Source organism: Lontra canadensis, unplaced genomic scaffold (assembly GCF_010015895.1).
Source record: "Lontra canadensis isolate GAN:19392208 unplaced genomic scaffold, GSC_riverotter_1.0 scaffold1, whole genome shotgun sequence".
NCBI lineage: Eukaryota > Metazoa > Chordata > Mammalia > Carnivora > Mustelidae > Lontra > Lontra canadensis.
Window position 1 is genome coordinate 130,245,468 of NW_022630995.1, and position 19,945 is coordinate 130,265,412.

Below are 19,945 nucleotides of genomic sequence, written 5' to 3' on the forward strand. Positions count from 1 at the left end.
CTGAACTTTTTATAAATGAAATTTTACTGTAGCCAACATTTTGTCTATATTTTTTACACCATGATTAGAAATTTATCTGTGTTTAGCCATAGCTATAGTTTGCTCATTTCACTGCTTTATGGAATTTACCACATTTTTTCCTATCCTTTTGTTAAGGGACAACCAGATTTTTTCCTAATTTGGACTATTATGAGAAATACTGCTATAAATACTTTGTTTATAAATCCTGAGATACATGTGCCAGAGTTCCTAAAGTATATGTTTGGGAATGACAATGCTGGGTTATAGGATGCACACATTTCAATGTTTTAGAGATTGCCAAAGTGGTTTTCCAAAATCCAAACAAAAGCTTTCTCTTGAGATCAGGAATAATGCCTGATGATGATGCCCACTATCACCACTAAAAAATGCACATTTATTAGAAGATTATTTATTTATTTATTTGAGAGAGAGAAAGAGAGAGAGAGTGAGAGAGAGCATGAGAGGGGAGAAGGTCAGAGGGAGAAGCAGACTCTCCGTGGAGCTGGGAGCCTGATGCGTGTCCAGCATTGGGCTCTCTGCTCAGTGGGGAGCCTGCTTCCCCCTCTCTCTTTGCCTAACTCTCTGCCTACTTGTAATCTCTCTGTGTCAAATGAATAAATAAATAAATAAATAGCTAATTACTGCTTCAGGTGTATCCCACAAACTCGGATATGCAGTATTTTGTTATTTTTTTCAGCCTCAAACATTTTCTGATATCCATTATGATCTCTTTTTTAACATATAATTTTTTTGGAAGTATAATCCTTGATTTCTAAGTATACGGAAATTGTCTAGGAAATTGTCTAGCTACCGTCTTGTTGATTTCTAGTTTAATTGCATGGTGGTTAGAGAACACATTGTTAGATTTCAGTCCTTTCAAATTTGTCTAGACTTGCTTTCTGGCCCAATATATGATAATTTTGAAAACTAATATATGTTTGAAAACATACGTGTTCTTACAAGCACTGGAAGCAGTATTCTGAACAGATCCATTAGTTCAAATTATGTTGGGGTCAAGTCTTTCAAATCATTCTTAGTATTTTATCAGCTTGTTCAATTAATTACTGAACAAAAAAAATTTCCCAACAAGGCAATTTGTTTTTCTACTACTCCTTGAAATTTTATCAGGTTTTCCATTATATATTTGGGACTATGGTACTAGGTAAATATAAATTTAAAATGGAAACTTTTTACTTTTTATCATTACGAAGTGACCTCTACTTTTTTTGATTTTGTATAACATTCATATATTCATACTAACATTCTTTCAGCTAGTATTTGCTTAGCATATGTTTTTCCATTTTTTATTTTTCTGTTTCCTTATATTTTAGATGTATCTCTCAAAAACAGGATGCAGCTGTATGTTTTAAATCCAGTATGAAATATTTATTTTTTAATTGGGAACAGTTAGTACATAATTATTGTTACATGGATTTAAATCTACCACCATATTTTTGTTTTCTACTTTTCCTAATGTCTTCTGTTTCTTTTTTCCCTTATTTCCTTGTTTTGAGTTGTCTTTTTTTTTAAGATTTTATTTATTTATTTGACAGAGAGAGATAACAAATAAGCAGAGGGGCAGGCAGAGAGAGAGGAGGAAGCAGGCTTCCTGATAAGCAGAAAGCCCAATGCAGGGCTCGATCCTAGGACCCTGGGATCATGACCTGAGCTGAAGGCAGAGGCTTAACCCACTGAGCCACCCAGGCACCCCGGAGTTGTCTATTTTTTTAATCATTCCATTTATAATCTCTATTTGTTTCTGTCCTATTCAAAGTTACATATCCTGTTCCTATTATTTTAGTGGTTGCTCTATAAATTGTACAAGTGTTCCTATTGCATCAATATCTAATACTAATCATTACTTAATCCCTGCATAAATACACAAACTCATACACACACACACAAGCGCACACACACACACACACACACACACTCACTCAGTGTATTTGTTAAAGAACAGAGATTTTCTCTAACGATGTCTCTGAACTATTCACAGTGGTTATTGGGTAATGGGGGCATTGTATTGGAGGAGAAGGGGGGAAATTCATTCTGCTTATCAGAGTGGTGTATATCACATGAAATCATGACTGAATGTTAGTCATCATTGTTATTTGTAAGCTTTCTTTGTATAACTCACTTGTACATTTGCTACAGAGTATTTTGAGCATGATGTCTTGCTCACAGGCAATATTATTTAGAGATCGAGTCTGAACGGGGGAAAATTAAGTCTTTTGTTTTCAAAACCCAAATTAAAATGAAAAAAAAAAAATCTCAGGATATATGGTTTGTTGAGTTGTTAGCAATTTGAAATTTAGGAATGGGGTAGGAGCAGGTATAGATTTTTGTGATTAGCTAGACAATTATCAATAGCTGAAACAACCAGAATAAGAATTGAGTGCTTACTGGATTGCAGTAATATAGTCCTCAGGAAGCTGACTGGCACTGGGCTGGACTCAGGGATTGAGGTAGGGAGGGTATAAGTTGTACCATAAGAAATTGTTAGAGCATAGCAGTGAAGTTTAATGTTTTGGATTAATTGGAGTCCTCAATAGATTAATGTCTCCATAGTATATATTGCAAGGGTGACTTTCATAGTATATGATTCACATAGAATTCACATAGAATTCACATAGAATGCATTTTCACACACTTAAAAACCACATGAAAATGTCTTGCCCCTAGATTTATGGATCCTCTGGTCACAAATTCTTGTTTACAATTTCATCTATTTTTTTGAATGGATATATTTGTTGATGAAATACATGTACCTGCACATATCTATCCAGGCACATTGAACTTTCACCCTGCCTGTGGCTTCTTCCCATGCCTACATCTCTCTTTTCATTCAAGTGACAAGTTCTCTCCTGACCACACTCTACTCAGACTCTCCAAACTCTTTTTCATCTAGGCCTGGAATTTTGGATTTCCTGTTCTTCTCTGTAGTGTTCAATTTTAGCAAGAAAGTCAGTCTAGCTAGAGTCCCCAATCCTCCACATCTGGTTGACCTCGATATCTTTATCTAATCAGGTTCCTGATCCTCCACCATCTTCCTGGTGATATTTGATCACTGTGGACTGTATCCCAAGAATCTTGTTAGGTTGGTTTAGCCAGAATGCCCCCTTACTCCTGATGTCTCCTCTTAGTAATTTTCCATCCATCACCCTTCATCCTTCTCCTTGGCTATAATTTCTCACCTGCCCACGCTGTATCTCCCATTGCAAGTCCTCTTAGCAGTGATCCTTACTGTTATATAAGCAACCCCCCCCCCATAAAGTCTGCCTCACCATCCTCTAACAAGCCTCTTGAATAATTCTTTTCTTTATTATCAGTCTCTGCTCAACTCTCATTTTCAAGAGGATCTCAGAGACAACCACGTGTAAAACAACTTTTCTGCCTATCCCACCCTCTTTATTTTCTTCAGAGTAATTTTAGACTATTTGAAATAAAAATACTAGTTTTATTTATTAACTTATTTATTTACTAATCCTCGGAGTATCCCCAAAGTCTGGCACACAGTAGACAATCAAATATTTGTTTAATGCATATAGGGTCTGTGGAATCCTAACAAACACAGGTAAAACGCAGACTCTCACACACTGTGAGAAGAAAACAAACAAAAAAAAAAGGGGAAGGGGCCTTGGGTATGTAGAAGGGCCCTTAACGGGTGAGGAAACTGAGACTCAGTGGGGGAAGAGCCTTGCTCAAGGTAACGGAGGTGAGCAGAGGGTCTTTTGCCACACTAGGACGTGGGCCATCTCCTAACAGTCTAATGGCGAGGGGGCCAGCCTCCGCGAGGCAGGAAGCTCCCAAAGGAGAGCCTCGTCGAAAGATGCTGTTCAGCTGGGGGCTGTGCGTCAGGGTAGATGATGCGGGAGATCCTCGCGGGGCCTGAGACTCCAGTAGCCAGGAGCGTCTAGTGTCGGTAAGCCCAGCTCAAATGCCAGGCCTCAATGTGGACACTGGGCCAGTTTCACCCTCACGTCCCAGGCCCCCTCCCATCGTGTTTGGCAAACCCGCAAGGAGGCTGCGGGCTGGTCCCGGGCTGAAAAGTTCACTACGGGATAAAAAGACTTGGTGTCTGTTCCCGGGGACGTTTTAGAGAGACGTACTTGCCCCTCCCCTTCCGGCCCGGTCCGCCGGGTCTTCTCCCGCAGCCACGTGTGTTTCGGCTGCGGTTTTTATGAGTTGTGGCGGTTGTTGGTGTTTCCGTGGTCTAGGCTTCCGGGGTCCTGCAGGGCCGTGAGGACGTCACTATGGTGGGCACCCCCTTCCCCGGCTCCCCTGAACCCGCTTGGCTCTCTGGAGGGAAGGGGGGTTCTTGGGATACTGAAAGAGGGGACCGGGTTAAGTGATTCTACTGGTTCGTACCCCGGGTTGAGGGATGCAGGGTAGGCCAGCCCCGAGGTGGCTGCCTGGCCCAGCGTCTGGATCTTAAAGTTAGACTTCCGGGTTCTGAAGCGTTCACAGAGCGCCCTGCCCCTCGGGACGAAACCCTCCACGTTTCCATTTTCTTACCAGTGTGAGGGCGGCGGGAGGAATGGGGGTGGGGGGTGGGGGAAGGTCGGCAGAACTTGAGAAAGTGTCACCTCTGTATTGGTGTGCTACCTCTTGCCCGTATAACTGCTTGGGCTCAATCTCTTTCTTGGTGTCTTATCGCCGACCTCCACGGACGCGCTCGCTCCCCAAATCCTGCCTCCACACCCCACCCCACTCCTTTGAGGACGCTCCAACTCTTCTGTTGTTTTTATTAAAAATTGACTAGATGCAAAAGAGTGGTTACTCTTACTTAACGAAGTGAAGTATAAAGATTAGTAGTGTAAGGAACTCTCGTTTATCCATTACCCAGTTTAAGAAGCAAAACTTTTCAAAGGTTGTTTGTTTCCTTCCTTGGATGTGTAATTTTCAGGAGCCCTCAGGTAAACAGTATCTAAATTTTGTATTTATAGTTGCCTAGTTTTTCTTTATAGCTACCACTTAACGTTGTATTTCAAAACGGATGTTTTTTCTTGGATTTTATAAAATTGATTAAAATTCATTATAATTATTCTTGACTAGGAAAATGTTTTATATTCATTTTCAACCAATTTTTAATAAAAACAACAAAGTAAAAAAGTTTATAATTTGGTAAAAAGTTATGATAATCTGGCCACAAGGTCTTTTGTCCTCTTTGTTCTTTTTTCTCTTTCTTCTTTTTGTATGCCTGACATTTTTGCCTTTCACATCCGTATGGTCTTTTTGCTTTGGATCATACGTGTTTGTATATGTATAAATTTAGTCTTCTCACGTATGATTGCACTTGTGCTATTTCCAGCCCTTTATAAGATAATTCTTTTATAGCTTTTCCATTTCAGAGTGGAACATTGAAATATCAGGATTGTTTTTTTCCCCAGCTGCATTGAGATATAATTGACTTAGAACACAGTATAAATTTAAGATGTACAGTGTTATGATTTGATATATATATATATATTTTAAAATAACTACCACAATAAGCTTGGTTAGTAGATCACATCACATAGATACCAATTTTAAGATTTACTCTTTTAGCACCTTTTAAGTATACAATACAGTATGGTTAGATCACAAGAACTTTACTCATCTTATAACTGGAAGTTTGTACCCACTGACCAACTTGAAACATTTCTCAACCCCATTCCCTGGCAACCACCAGTCTGCTTCCTGTTTCTATATGGTTTTTTTAAAATAGATTCCACATATATGTAAGATCATGCCATATTTGTCTTTTTCTGTGTGACTTACCTCTCACCATAATGCTTTTGGGTTTCATCCATATTGTTGCAAATAGTGGGATTTCCTTTTTTATGGCTGGTTGATAATCCACTGTGTATATATAACACATTTTCTTCATTTGTCCAAAGACACTTTAGGTTGTTCCCATATCTTGGCTATGATAAAAAAGGCTTCAGTGAACAGAGGTGCAGTTACAACTTCAAAATAGTGATTTTGTTTCCTTGGATATATACTCAGAAGTGGGATTGCTGGATCATATGGTAGTTCTATTTTTAATTTTTTGAGGAACCTCTCTGTTGTTTTCCATAGTGGCTCTATCAGTTTTCATTCCCATCAGCAATGCACAAGTGTTCCCTTTTCTCCGTATCTTCTTCACCACTTATTATCTGTCTTTTTGATAACAACTAAGAGCTTGTTGTTAGATTTTTGCAGGAAAGATAAAATTGAAGTCTGCATTAGAAAGTTAATTAAGGTATTCTTAAGGAGAGTATTGTTTATGAATGATTAAAATTAGATAATTCACACTTTTAAAGACCATTTTTAATATTTTTAGTTCACAGTGGGCACTCAGCAAATGTTGACTTGGGGCATCATCCTACTTCTTTTTTACTTCTTTCAGAGTACTATTTTCAATCTAATAAGACATGTTTTAACAATATTTAAGGAGCCACTGTTGAGAATATAAAACACAAGTATAAATTACTTGTAAATATTAGATGCCTCATCAGTGCAGTTTAATATTAGGTACTACGTGGCAAATGCTACCAAAAGAGAAAGGTTCTAAGGTCCAGAAATGTTCTTCTTGGCTATATTCAAGGAGGAGGTAAACTTGAATTTGAAATGGTTCTTGAGAATTGGGTGTGGTTTAGAAGTATGTGTTGAACCATTAAGTTCCTACTGGAAACTCTAGCTAATGATTGTCACTGGTGTCATATTTATCTGTAAAGCAGGGAAAATGCACTGGATTTCTTCATGGTAGACTCACTGCCCCAAAAAAAGAAAAATGCAGCTTCTCTTAATTAATCCATCTCATTTTTGTCTTGTCATTAGTGACTTAGTAGATCATACTTTGATATTTATTTTGGCATTTAAAATATTACACTATAGTTTTCTCAGTTACAGGGATGGTTAGTTTTATACTTTCTTTTTTTTTTTAAGTATTTGTGTACCTATATGTACCCTAAGTGCATTTGATGGAATGATTATTTTTCTAGATTTCTAGTTGCACTGGGTAGTCTAAATGGCATTTTTGTCTCTAGTTGACCCTGGATTCTATGATGACCTTGATGGTCTTTTAGGAAAAGTTCCTTTTTATTATTTATGATTTTAGCAGGAATATTTGAACCATATTGCCCCTGAAATACCTCTTTCTGTTTCTGTGTTTGAATAAACTATTTATGTGTTTTCTTCTGTTACTCTCAATTATGCATCCAAAGAAGTTCAGAATGAATTTTCTGAAGTAATTGCTAAAGGTTGTAGGTTACTAATACTAATACTAATTTCTGACTGGAATATTTTTGTGGTACCAGAAACTTTTCAAAGCATAGTTACTCAAAACAGTACCTTACTTATTACTTATGCTTATGGAAAGAAATCCTTAGTTACGCTTATGAAAAGAAATGCTGTTTTTGCTCTTATCTTTCAAAGTTAAAATATAACTATTAATCTTCTGTAGATTAATAGTTATATTTTTTTTTTCCTCCATGCCCAGTTTTGTTTTATGTTTACATTCTGTACTATTCTGTGAGTCATCAAATGCTCTGCAAGTAAATTTGGAGAATCCCTGACTGATAGAGATTAATTGCTTTTCAGTTAAGAGATATTTAGCTTGACTAGACTGTTTAATACATTAACATTTTCTTGATAGGATTTTACTTTAATTTTCCTTGTTGAAGTGTTTCTTTTTTATTTTAATATATTGAAAAAATATGGACATGTTTTAAAATTTAACAGGTTATATTGTACATATTCTGTTCCTATTATATATTCATATCCTGCCTTGAGGCAACCTTTTCATGAATAATACAAGGAATTACAAACTACAACTGAGTCAGAATATAAATTCAATTTCTTTGTTTCTTCTTTTTCCGAGTCTTGGAGGTTCTTTTCTGAGACTTCTTAAGCTATGAGGACATTTTCATACTCCAAGGTTATCAAAATTTTTCTTGTTCTGAAGAAAATTCTTTTTAAATCTTTAAAGGAAATATTTTTATAGACTTGGATATATTGCTGAAACAGTGTTACACCTCTATAACTTTAGCTGTTTTTTTAGCAGCCTCAGAGAGCATCTCTTTTTCTTGGGGTTCTTTGACCTTTACTTGTTTTTCTTTCTTTCTTTTTTTTTTTTTAAGCTTTTTATTTGTTAGGATATATGGAATAAAGATATCTTTACAAAGGGTACACTTTGCTTTGTTATTTTCTTCATTTTTGTCTTCGTCAGTTCTTTCTTTCTGTGTAACAAGTTGTCCCAAATTATAGTGGCTTAAAACAATAGCATTAATTACCTCACAGTTGCTGTGAGTCAACAATGAGGCATATGGCTTACCTGAATCCTGTGCTCCAAGATCTCTCACAAAGTTACAGTTAAGGTATAATCTGAGGCTGTGGTTTCATCCCAAGGCACAACTGGGAAGCATGCACTTCCCAGCTCACTCATATGGTTCTTTGTAGGTTTTATCTCCTAGTAGACAACTGGACTCAGGGCCTCAGTTCTTCACTGCCATAGACTGGAGGCCTGTCACATTTCTTTGTTAGATAGGCCTCTTCATGGGACAGCTTACTGCACGGCAGTTGTGTTCTATCAGAGTGAGCCTAGTGAGAGAGCAAAAGAGAATAGGCAAGGTGGAAGCCAGAGTCCTTACAAAACCTAATCACAGGATTGGAGTTCCTCCATTTGCCATATGTTATTCATTAAAAATAAATCACTAGGTCCACACTCTAGGGGAGATTATACTTAAGACATGAATATCCAGAGATGGAATTCATTTTTAGACATCTTAGAGGCAACCTACCATGGGTTCTGAAACATTTTTATTGATTCATGTTTGCTAGGTAAACTTCATGTACAAAAAATCCTTATACCTTTTTTCTTGCACCCCCCCACCTCACATGTGCAGAAAATAATACAAAAGAATGCATATACAGACATATCTTAGAGATATTGTGGGTATAGTTCCAGACTTCCCCAATAAAACGAGTATCACAGTAAAGCAAGTTGAATGACTTTTTTGGTTTGCCAATGCATTGAAAAGTTCTATTTATACTATATTATGGACTGTTAAGTGTGCAGTAGCATCTGTTTAAAAAACAGTATAAATACTTTAATTAAAAAATAGTTTATTGCTAGGGCACGTGGGTAGCTCAGTGGGTTAGGCCTCTGCCTTCTGCTCAGGTCACGATCTCAGCGTCCTGGGATCGAGTCCCTCATTGGGCTCTCTGCTCAGCAGAGAGCCTGCTTCCTCCTCTCTGCCTGCCTCTCTGCCTGCCTCTCTGCCTACTTGTAATCTCTCTCTGTGTCAAATAAATAAAATCTTTAAAAAAAATCTTAAAAAAAATAGTTTATTGCTGAAAAATGCTAGCCATCATCTGAGTTTACAGCAAGTTGTACTCTTCTTGCAGGTGGGGCTTTTGCCTCAATCAGGCTGCTGACTAATAAAGGTAGAAGTTGCTGAAGATTGGGGTGGCTGTGATAATTTCTTAAAATGAGACAATAATGAGGTTTGCCACATCAATTGACTCTTCCTTTCACAAACAATTTCTTTGTAGAATGCATTGCTGTTTGGTAGCATTTTATGCATGGTAGAACTTCTTTCAGAATTGGAGTCAGTCATCCCAAACCCTGCCACTGCTTTATCAACTATGCTGATTTAATATTCTGAATCCTGTGGTATCATTTTTAACATTCTTCACAGTATCTTCATCAAAAGTAGATTCCATCTCAAGAAACAACTTTTTTTGTTCATCTGTAAGAAGCAGCTCCTTACCCATTCAAGTTTCATCATGAGATTGCAGCAAAATCAGTCATATCTTGAGGCTCTTCCAGTTCTGTTCTCTTGCTCTACCACATCTGCAGTCCCTTCCTCCTTCCTAGGAGTCTTAAAACCCTTGAAGTCATTTATGAAGGTTGGAATCAACTTCTAAACTCCTGTTCTTACTATATTTTGGCCTCTTCCCATGAATTGTGAATGTTCTTCATGGCATCTAGAATGGTAGATCCTATTCTGAAGGTTTTCAAGAATTTATTTTGCCCAGATTTGTTTGAGGAATCACTGTATATGGCAGCTATATATAGCCTTATCAAATTTTTTTTTAATAAGACTCGAATGTCAAAATCTCCTTGATCCATGAGCTACAAAATGGATATTGTGTTAGCAGGCATGAAAACAACATTAATCTCATTGTTTATCTCCATTGGAGCTCTTGCGTGACCAGGTGCATTGTCAAGGAACAGTCATATTTTAAAGTGAGTCTTTTTTTCTTAGCAATAGGTCTCAACATTGGGCTTCATATGTTCAGAAAACTGTGTTATAAACAGATGTGTTATCAACCAGACTTTGTGGTTCCATTTATAGAGCACAGGCTGGGTAGATCTCCCATAATTCTTAAGGGCCTTGGGATTTGAGGGATGGTAATTGAACACCAGTTTCAGCTTAAATTTACCAGCTGCATTAGCCCCTAACAAGAGAATCAGTCTATTTTTTGAAGTTTTGAAGCCAGGAATTGACTTCATTTCTAGGTGTGAAAGTCCTAGATGGCATCTTCCAGTAGGAGGGTGTATTGTGTACATTGAAAATCTTGTTTAGTGTAGTCACCTTCATTATTTATCTTAGCTAGATTTTTCTGGATAACTTCTGTATCAGCTTCTGTATCAGCACTTGCTGCTCTACTTTGCACTTTTATGTTCTGGAGACTGCCTCTTTCCTTAAACTGCATGAACCAACCTCTGTTAGCTTCAGATTTTTTTCTGTAGCTTCCTCATCTCTCTTGTCCTTCATAGAATTGAAGAGAGGTGGGCCTTGTTCTGGCTTTGGCTCAAGGGAGTGTTATGGCTGATGTGATCTACCCAGACCACTCAAAACTATGAGCAGTAAGGATATTTTCCTTTCTTATCATTCCTGTGTTCACTGAAATAGCACTTTAAGTTTCCTTCAAGAACTTTTCCTTTGTCTTCACAACTTGGCTAACTGGCACAAGAGAAAGGCCTAACTTTTTGGCCTATCTCAGCTTTGTACATACCATCCTTATCAAGCTTAATAATCTCTAGGTTTTTATTTAAAGTGGGAGATGTAGGACTCTCCCTTTCACTTGAACACTTAGAAGACATTGTAGGGTTATTAATTGGTGTAAGTTATATACTGTTGTTTCAGGAGATAGATCTGAGGAGAGGGAGATAGATGGGAGAATGGCTGGCTGGTCAGTGAGAGTAGTAGTGATACACAAAGCATTTATTGATGAAGTTTGCTTATATGGACACAGTTCATGGCGGCCCCAAACAATTACAAGGATAACATTAAAGATCACTTATCACAGACCTCCATAACAAATACAGTGATTATAATGAAGTTTGAAATATTGCAAGATTACTGAAATGTGACATAGGGACATTAAGTAAGCAAATGCTGATGGAAAGGTGTCATTGAGAGACTTGCTTAATGCAGGGTTGCCACAAACCTTGTTTGTAAACAAAACAAGACCCCCCACAGTATCTGCAACGCACAGTAAAACAAAGCATGCCTATACTGTTGTATGATGGTTTCACATTATTTTTCTGTCCCTATAACCACCTTCCAGTGCCTTTCTGGGGTTCAGAGTGGCAGTTACCTTGCCTAGGTGTATCAAGAAGAAAGCAATAAATATTTATTGGCATATTTCAGTAAATATTTGTTGAAGGAATGAATACATATGTGAAGGAGGAATTGGTGGTCATTTTAATTAATTCTGCCGGAAGTTTTACAGAGGAAGTGACTGAGTTGTATTTTATGAAAAGACAAGGAAGGAAAAGGATTTTTCAGATAGACGTAACAACCTCAGTCTTCAGAAGTTATGAAACAGCATGGTGTGTTCTGGAAATGGGGAGAAGTTCAGTAAGAATGGGATGAAGGATGTTTTGAAGAATGAGTAATAATGCTGGAGAAGTACGTTGGGGGTAGATTGTTTTCTGCCTTAAGGACTTGGGACCTCACTGTGAGCTCGTTAGCAAGGGAGAAGGACTTCACTAAATAAATGTTGTAGGAAAATAAGCTCTGCAACTTCCATGAATAAAGAATGAGTAGTGAGAATCTAAAGGCCATTCTAATCATGAAAAATCATGATGCTGAATTAAGGTAATAAGAGTAATTTTGAAGAGAAGATTCTAGAAGCCTTTTTGAGGATTAGGTATGTTAGAGACCACCAGGTGTCCCCAAATAGAACCTTTTTTTTCTGTAATAATGTATTTTTTTTTCTGTGAATAACAATTATATTTACTACTCTCCTTTACGTAACCCAGTGATTAAATTTTGATCAATGGGATGTAAATGGAAGACTCCAGCTTCTGAAATTTTGCTCTTAAAGGAAGGGGGTATGCCTTTTGATTTTCTTTTCTACTTCTCAGTGGTTAGAGTTTAGACTTGTATTAAGTCATCTTGAACTATATAGATATATAGGAGATTATACCCTTAGGATAATAGGTGGAAGGAGTCTGGATCTCAGGACTTTATGAAGCAGAGCCTCCAGCTCCTGTGTTTTACATCAGAGAACTAAACTTTATCAGGTTACACCATTATTATTTTGGGCTTCTCTTATAGGAAGCCAAATTAATTCTGAAATAAAAACAGGTCTGATAAAATACAGAATTATGTAGGAATAAAGAGTTAACTGAAATGTCGAATTCAGTGGACTAAATGAATTGTGACCTTGTTAACTGGCATAAGGTTTGAAGGGGAAAATAATTTGTTCTTTTTGGGGTGTGCTAATTTTGAGATGGCTTATATTCTTTCTTCTATTCCTGTTTTTCTGTGAACCCAACTTTGACTTTGTTTGATTCAGTGCTCACTCTGTTCCATGTCCAACTTCTACAGTCAAGCTCCCATGAACATCCTATGTTCCTTCTACCTCCCCACCTTTTTAAACTATAACACAATTTTTTTAATTAACATATAATTTATTACTTGTTTCAGGGTTACAAGTGTGTGATACATCAGTCTTACACAATTCACAGCACTCACCATAGCATATACCCTTCCCAGTGTCCGTCAGCCAGCCACCCCATCCCTCCCACCCTCCTCTATTCCAGCAACCCTCAGTTTGTTTCCTGAGATTAAAAGTCTTATGGTTTGTCTCCCTCTCTGGTTTCGTCTTGTTTCATTTTTCCTTCTCTTTCCCTATGATCCTCTGTCTTGTTTCTCAGATTCCTCATATCAGTGAGATCATATGATAATTGTCTTTGATTAACTTATTTCTCCTAGCATAATAACCTCTAGTTCCATCCATGTAGAACTGTAACACAATTTTAACTCTTGTCTTCTCACTAGGTGCATTCTTTTACCTACTTTGAAGATAGAAAAGTTGAAGAGCTGGGTTTATTGACCCATTCTGTGCCTTTCTTTATTATATCACTGAAGAGTAGTTTCGAATATATCATTTCTGTTATGACAATGGAAACAAATGCCATTCTAATTATTTAACAGGTCTGGGTTATCTCCTAATTCCTAGAGTAGTGTTTCTGGCTTATGGTATTTCTTACACTACTGTTTTTTAAATTTATTACTAAAGAAATTTTTTAACAGATATCATTTATATATCTGACTGTGTATGTCATGTGTCTTCCTAATTTTAGCCTAAAGCCCTAAAGGGAAAAACTGTAGGACGGGAAAAAAAAGTCATCCATCCATATAGTAGAAGAGCAGCTCAAATTACAAGAGAGGCCCACAAACAAGAAAAAAAGGAAAAGTAAGTATCTTTTTATCATTTATATTGCATTGGTGTAAAGCCCGTTAATACATTTATTTTTCATCAGTATTCCCTTCTCCCCTTAAGGAATGTTAAGTATGTTCGCTGCGCTGAAGATAAAACAGTGAACAAGGATACAGCTCTTCTAGCGCTTACCTAAAGCAGAAACATACACTTCAATAGGTTGTGATGAACATAATGAAGAAAAAGGAAAAAGAATTATGGGATAGAAAGTGATGGAAGGTTTCTATTCTTTGTAGAATAGTCATGTGTAGCTTACCTGGAGAAGTTCATATTGGAGCAGAGAGCTAAAAGATGTGAGATCAGGAGCTATGTAGATATATGTTGGACATAATGGTTAAAGTACTTAGTTGTCTATTAGATATATAGAAGGAGATACATTATTATTATAATGTATTATAATGTATATTATTATTATATATTAAGGAGATACATTATATATTAGATATATAGAAGTTGGATATGTTGGGTCTGGTGTTCAGAGGATTGATTAGGGATGCAACCCAGATTTGGGAGTCATCAGTTTATAGATGGGATGGTAAGTGATGAGACTAGAGAAGATCATCTAATGAGTAAATGTAGCTAGAAAAGAGAAAGCCAAGGATTGATCCCAGAAGCCTCCATTGTTTAGAGTTGGAAAAAGGATCTAACAAGTGAGACTGAGAAAGAGGAGAACGAAGATTGTGTTTCAAAGAGAAGGTGGTGATCAAGCTATGTCATTAGCTCTTGATTAACATGAGAGCTGAGAATTGATCTAGTAATCTGATTTAGTAATTTGGAAATCATTTAGTAAAGTAGAGATCACTATATTTTTTGTTATTTTCTTAGTTGTTGCTCTGAAAATTACAACTAAATCTTAAAACAATCTTATTTCAGATTAATTTCAAGTAAATTTCAATAGTATACCAAAAATTTCCTTTCTTGTGGCTCCATTCTCCCTCTTTTGTACATTATTGTTAAGAAATTACATCCTTATACGTTACAATCCCACAAACACAGTTTTACAGTGATTGTTTTTATACAGTTGTCTTATGAGAATATACACAAAAATACATTTATACTGTCTTTTATATTTACCTGTATATAAATTTTTTTTTTTTTACTGGTGCCCCTTATTTCTTCATGTGGGTTCAAATTGCTATTCACTGTACTTTCGTTTTAGCCTGTAGGACTCCCTTTATTATTTCTTATAAGGTAGGCCTGAAAGTCAGAGATTTGCTAACTTTTATCTGAGAATGCCTTCATTTCACCTTTATTTTTGAAGGAAACTTTAGAATATAGAATTCTTGCATATAGAATTCTTTTTTCAGTCTTTCTCTTCAGCACTTTAAATATGTCATCCCTCAGCCTTCTGGCCTGTGTGGTTTCTAAGGAGAATTCAGCTGTTTATCTAACTGAATGCAGTGAGTCACTTCTGACACTGTAAAGTTGTTCTTTGTCTTTGAATAGTTTGACAGGTACGTCTAGTAGGTGTGGATCTCTGAGTTTATCCTACATGGATTTCATCCTACATGGAGTTTGTTAAGCTTCTTGTGTGTGTAGCTCAATGTTTCTCTTCAAATTGGGAAGTTTTTAGCCATTATTTTTCCAAATATCTATCTTTTCTGTCCTTTCCTTTCCTTCTGTGACTCCCATTATACATATGCTGGTGTTCTTAGTGTCCCATGGGTCTCTGAGACTCTTCATTTATCTTTCCTTCCTTTCCACTTTTTGTTGCTCAGATTGGATAATTTCAGCTAACTTGCTGTTATATTTGTGGGTTCTTTTTTCTGCTAGCAAAAAACTGCTGTTGAATCTTTCTAGTAAATTTTTCATTCTTGTTGTTACATCTTTCAACTCCAGAATTTCTACTTGACTCATCATTGTAATTTCTTTCTCTTTATTGATATTATCTGTTTGGTGTAACATTGGTCTCATAATTTCTTTGAAATTTTTAGATAGAGTTTTCTTTAATTCTTTGTATATGTTTATTATAGCTGAATTCAAGTCCTTGTCAAATAGGTCCAACTGTCTGGGCTTCCTTAGGAGGTTTTTGTTGACTACTATTTTTAATCCCCGAATATGGGCCACACCTTTCCTTTTTTGTTGTATGTCTCATAATTTTTGGTTGAAAACTGGACATTTTCAATATTACAGTGTGACAACTCTGTTAAATAGACATCTCCAGCCCCTATACCCAATTAGGTTTGCTCTTGTGTTGTTTGCTTCATGACTTTCCTAGACTGATTTTGTAAAGTCTATTTGTTGTGTGTGGCCATTGATGTTTTTGCTCAGTTGGTGGTCAGCTAATGTTGGAACAGAGAGTTCTTTAAATGCCTTTAGCTAATAAGTCTCTTGGCCTTTGCTGAGGGACTCTTTGAATCTGTTGAGCATGTCTTTGACACACCAGGATGCAGTTTACTTAGACTTCATTTCTTGTTTGCATAGAGCCTCAAGGTTAGCCAGAGGTGAGAGAATAGGGCCTGTTCAGGTCTCTCCTTAGCATGAACATAGTCATTAATGTACATACGGCATTCTAGATTCCCAGGAGTATGTTGGGGCTTGCTTTCAAGTCCACTATGCACATTCCCTTTCCCAGTTTTCCTTTAAATTTTTTTAGTCCACCTTTTGTTAGCCCCCAGCTGGTAATATCACTGAGGCAGCTGCTATGTTAGTTAATTGCTGCTGATTATTTTCAAGAAAAAACTTGGGGATAGAGCTCTTCCTACAGAGAGCTCTGTCTGAGTCAGATTATCCAAGGACAAAGTAACTTCAAGCTTCTCAGCATGCTGCCTGTCAGGTCAAATGGTAGCAGTCCTCTGGGTGTGAAGGTTTTGGGGAACTCCAAATTTGATGTCTCTAGTGGCCGTTAGGAAGATGGCTTTTACAACTGTTGAGAGTTGCTAGTCCATTGGTTTTCAGCACTGTTGTGGAGTTGATGAAGGGGTCATGGATTAGGCACATTCACAGGTTTGTTGTTCTTACGGAGATTGGGCTGTTTTTCTTGAGAATGCTCCTCAGATTCTTGCAAGGCTTTGTTTAATTTTCATACTTCTGGAAAAGTTGATTTTGACAAATTTTGTTAGTATTCTCTGTTTTTGTGGAAAAGTGGATTTTCATAGGTCCTTATGCCATTGTGGAAGTTGGTTTGTGTTCTTGATGTGAAGAATTCATAGCAAAATTTTCTCCTTAGGAATACAAAATGTGTATATAATGCCCTTTCTTTTCTTCTTCCTGTCCCTTAGTGTCCCCTTTCTGGTCAACAGCCCACACTATAATTTGCCTATTCTCCCCTCCATCTTTGGCCTGTGAGAGTTCCCAGTAGCTGCTGGAGTGACAAATAAAGAATTACTTAAAATGAAGTTACAAAGGCAAAAATCATCATGTTAGCTATTTTAAAATAGACTTCCATTTTAATAAATAAATGGTAGGTATATTTCTCTACTAACTGATTGAAACCAGCACGTTCATTGTTATATATTAATTATATAATATATAATAATTATAATTATATATATAATAAATATATAATATATAATTATAATATATATAATATATAATATATATAAATATATAATGTTATATATAATATATATATATAAAATAATATAAAGGCATATTTAGTAAAGGTTAGCTGTTCCACAATGATTTGGCTTGAAGTTTTCTGGAAGAAAATAGACAAGTTCTATGATAGTATAGTCAAACTTTCTTTCTTTCTTTCTTTCTTTCTTTCTTTCTTTCTTTCTTTCTTTCTTTTTTCCCGTAAAGGTTAATTAGGATGATAGATCACTTTAAAACAGTAATTTTCAAACTTCAAGTAATTTATGTATCATTTTCATGAATTTTGCTTTGTCTATTGACAAGGTTATTACTTCCCTGCTTTTGCAGTTTTTGATTACTGTCTTTACTAGTATTTCACAAATTTAGGTGTACACGAGATATACCGGTAGGGCATCTTAAAACAGGTTGTTCTTTCCCCTAGAATTTTCCATCAGAACATCTGGGACAGTGTCAAAATTTTGCTTTCTAATGAGTTTCAGATAATGTTAATGGTATTGGCTTTTGGTTCAGGGACCACGCTTTGAGAACCACTGACTGTGGTATTATTTACTTAATTTTTTTTTAGAATCTATTTCCCTTATATATCTTTTTTTTTTTTAAGGAGACATTTGATCTGTATTAAAAACAAACAAATACTGTTTTCTTACCTGTATGGTCTGAGCCTGAGGCATGTTTGCTTTATCCTTGCTTAAAAGATTTGGCAAAGGTTGGAAGACTTATTAAGTAAACATTAAACTAAGTATTCTTCTTAATGTAATTAGAGAGGATCAAAAGAAAAGGGGAGGGAAGTAGCTTGTTTAAAGATGATTTAATTCTGTGTCTGTGAAATCTAAAAACTCAGCTTATATATAGCGCTAGTGTTATACATGGCAATACTTTAGGAAATACTGCTTTAGAATTTGACTAAATTCTTTGATTCACTGTAAGTGCTTGTGTCTGTGAGCCTATAGTCTTTGTATGTTGTCAGGTATTTTCAGGATTTTATGCACTGATTTACAGAATCAACATTGTGAAAGAATTATGGAAGGATAAAACTGAACAACATGGTAATTCCTGTATAACTTATTCTCAGGAGGTCCCATTATTGGCCAAGCCTCCATTTTTATAGTACAGAGTTGAAAGGTATTACTTAATTTTTTCTACTTGAGCAATGTTCTAAACAAAATTTTCTCATTTATTTTAAAGGAGTCATCACTGTAACCGTTATGCTCCAGAAGCAAACACAGTTTTAGTATGTCTAGTGTATTTTATGAACAGGCTTAGATGGCTGTCGTAGATGTCAGTTTTTTGAGTAGCAGCGTCATTGACCATGAGTCATATTTCATTTAAATGGCATAAACACAAATAGCATCTTAAAATACTGCTGATCTTTCTGCACTAGAATAGTACTTCCAGCAAGACAGAAATGCTGAGTTGCATATTTTGGAGAGATGGTTGGTGACAAGATACTGAGACTCTTGGGACAGCGATGAGCAAGATGATAGAAAAGATACCAGCGGTATTTAACTTGAACTTGAATTTAACTTGCTTTATTTACCTATTGCTGCATAAGAAATTCTATGGCATCAGAGCAGTTTGAAAGTTTTTGGGTCAAGAATTCCAGTGCCACTTAACTGCTTCTCGCTCAGAGTCTCTCACAAATCTGTGTTAAAATGTTGACTGGGCGTGCATTCATCTCAGAGCTTAATAGGGAGAGGTGCTTCCTAGCTTCCTTATGTGGCTGTTGGCAGACCTCAAGTCATGGCTGCCTGGTAGCTGGAGCATTAGTTCCTTGCCATATGAGCCTCTCCATAGGCTACTCACAATATGGTAGCTTGGTCCCAACAGAGCAGAAGCTCTGAGATAGAACAAGAGAGGGTGGCCAGGACAGAAGTCTTTGAAACAATTTCAGAATGATATCCATCGCTGTTGTGCTATTTTATTTGTTATAACTCTCTAGGTCTAGCCAGCCACACTCAAGGATCACCAGGCCATGACTATAAGACACAAGAATCAGTGGGGGGACCATTTTAGACACTACCACCTTTTGTGAACTATCTGCCTACCAAAAATATGTGGTTTTCTAAGGAACAAAGGTAGCCAGGTAGCTTAGAGTATCCAGGTTCTATACTTCTATATAGAACTGAGGACTCTACCACTTCCTAAGGTTCCTTTTTAGGGAGAAACACAGGTAGGTGGGGAGATCAGGGAGGATATTTATGTTGTAGTGCCTTTGACTAGTGGTCGGGGATACAAAAGCAGACCCGCTAGGTTAATCAAATTGCCTCTTATTGTTAGGCTCTGATTACTTAAAGATACTGCAGGAGTGAATAGCAACAGAATGAGAGCACAAACATGTTTTTCTTCAGTATTTGAATGCTCTGACTTAGGTCTATATGGAATATTGCTTTTATTCATATTAAAAGAAACTAGTATGTTTTGGAGACTAGTGCACTTCAAGGGATGTTCAATTTACAGAGAGCGCATGGCTTTTTTTTTTTTTTTTTTTAAGTTTATTTATTTGAGAGAGAGTGCATGTGCGCATGAGCAGGAGGAGGAGCAGAAGGAGGACAGGAGAAGCAGACTCCCTGCTAAGCAGGAAGCCTGTTGAGGGGCTCTATCCCATGACCCTGATATCATGACCTGAGCCAAAAATCAAGAGTCAGATGCTCAACCATCTGAGCCACCCAGGTGCCCCAGCAAG

The 19,945-nt window shown here is 36.7% G+C and overlaps 1 protein-coding gene across 3 annotated transcripts in view; it reads left to right on the plus strand.

The window, feature by feature from the left end:
• The first annotated feature begins 4,180 nt into the window (after nt 1-4,180).
• TMA16 (translation machinery associated 16 homolog) overlaps nt 4,181-19,945 on the plus strand; it is a 34,315-nt gene continuing 18,550 nt past the window's right edge. For 2 of the 3 annotated variants that reach the window (XM_032863577.1, XM_032863586.1), the window contains exons 1-2: nt 4,181-4,277; nt 13,589-13,701. In XM_032863577.1, coding sequence (XP_032719468.1) covers nt 4,275-4,277; nt 13,589-13,701 — 116 coding nt within the window. In that variant the 5' untranslated portion in view covers nt 4,181-4,274. Of the gene's footprint in view, nt 4,278-13,588; nt 13,702-15,105; nt 15,126-19,945 lie in introns of those variants that run through there. The other variant, XM_032863596.1, reaches the window with a different exon arrangement.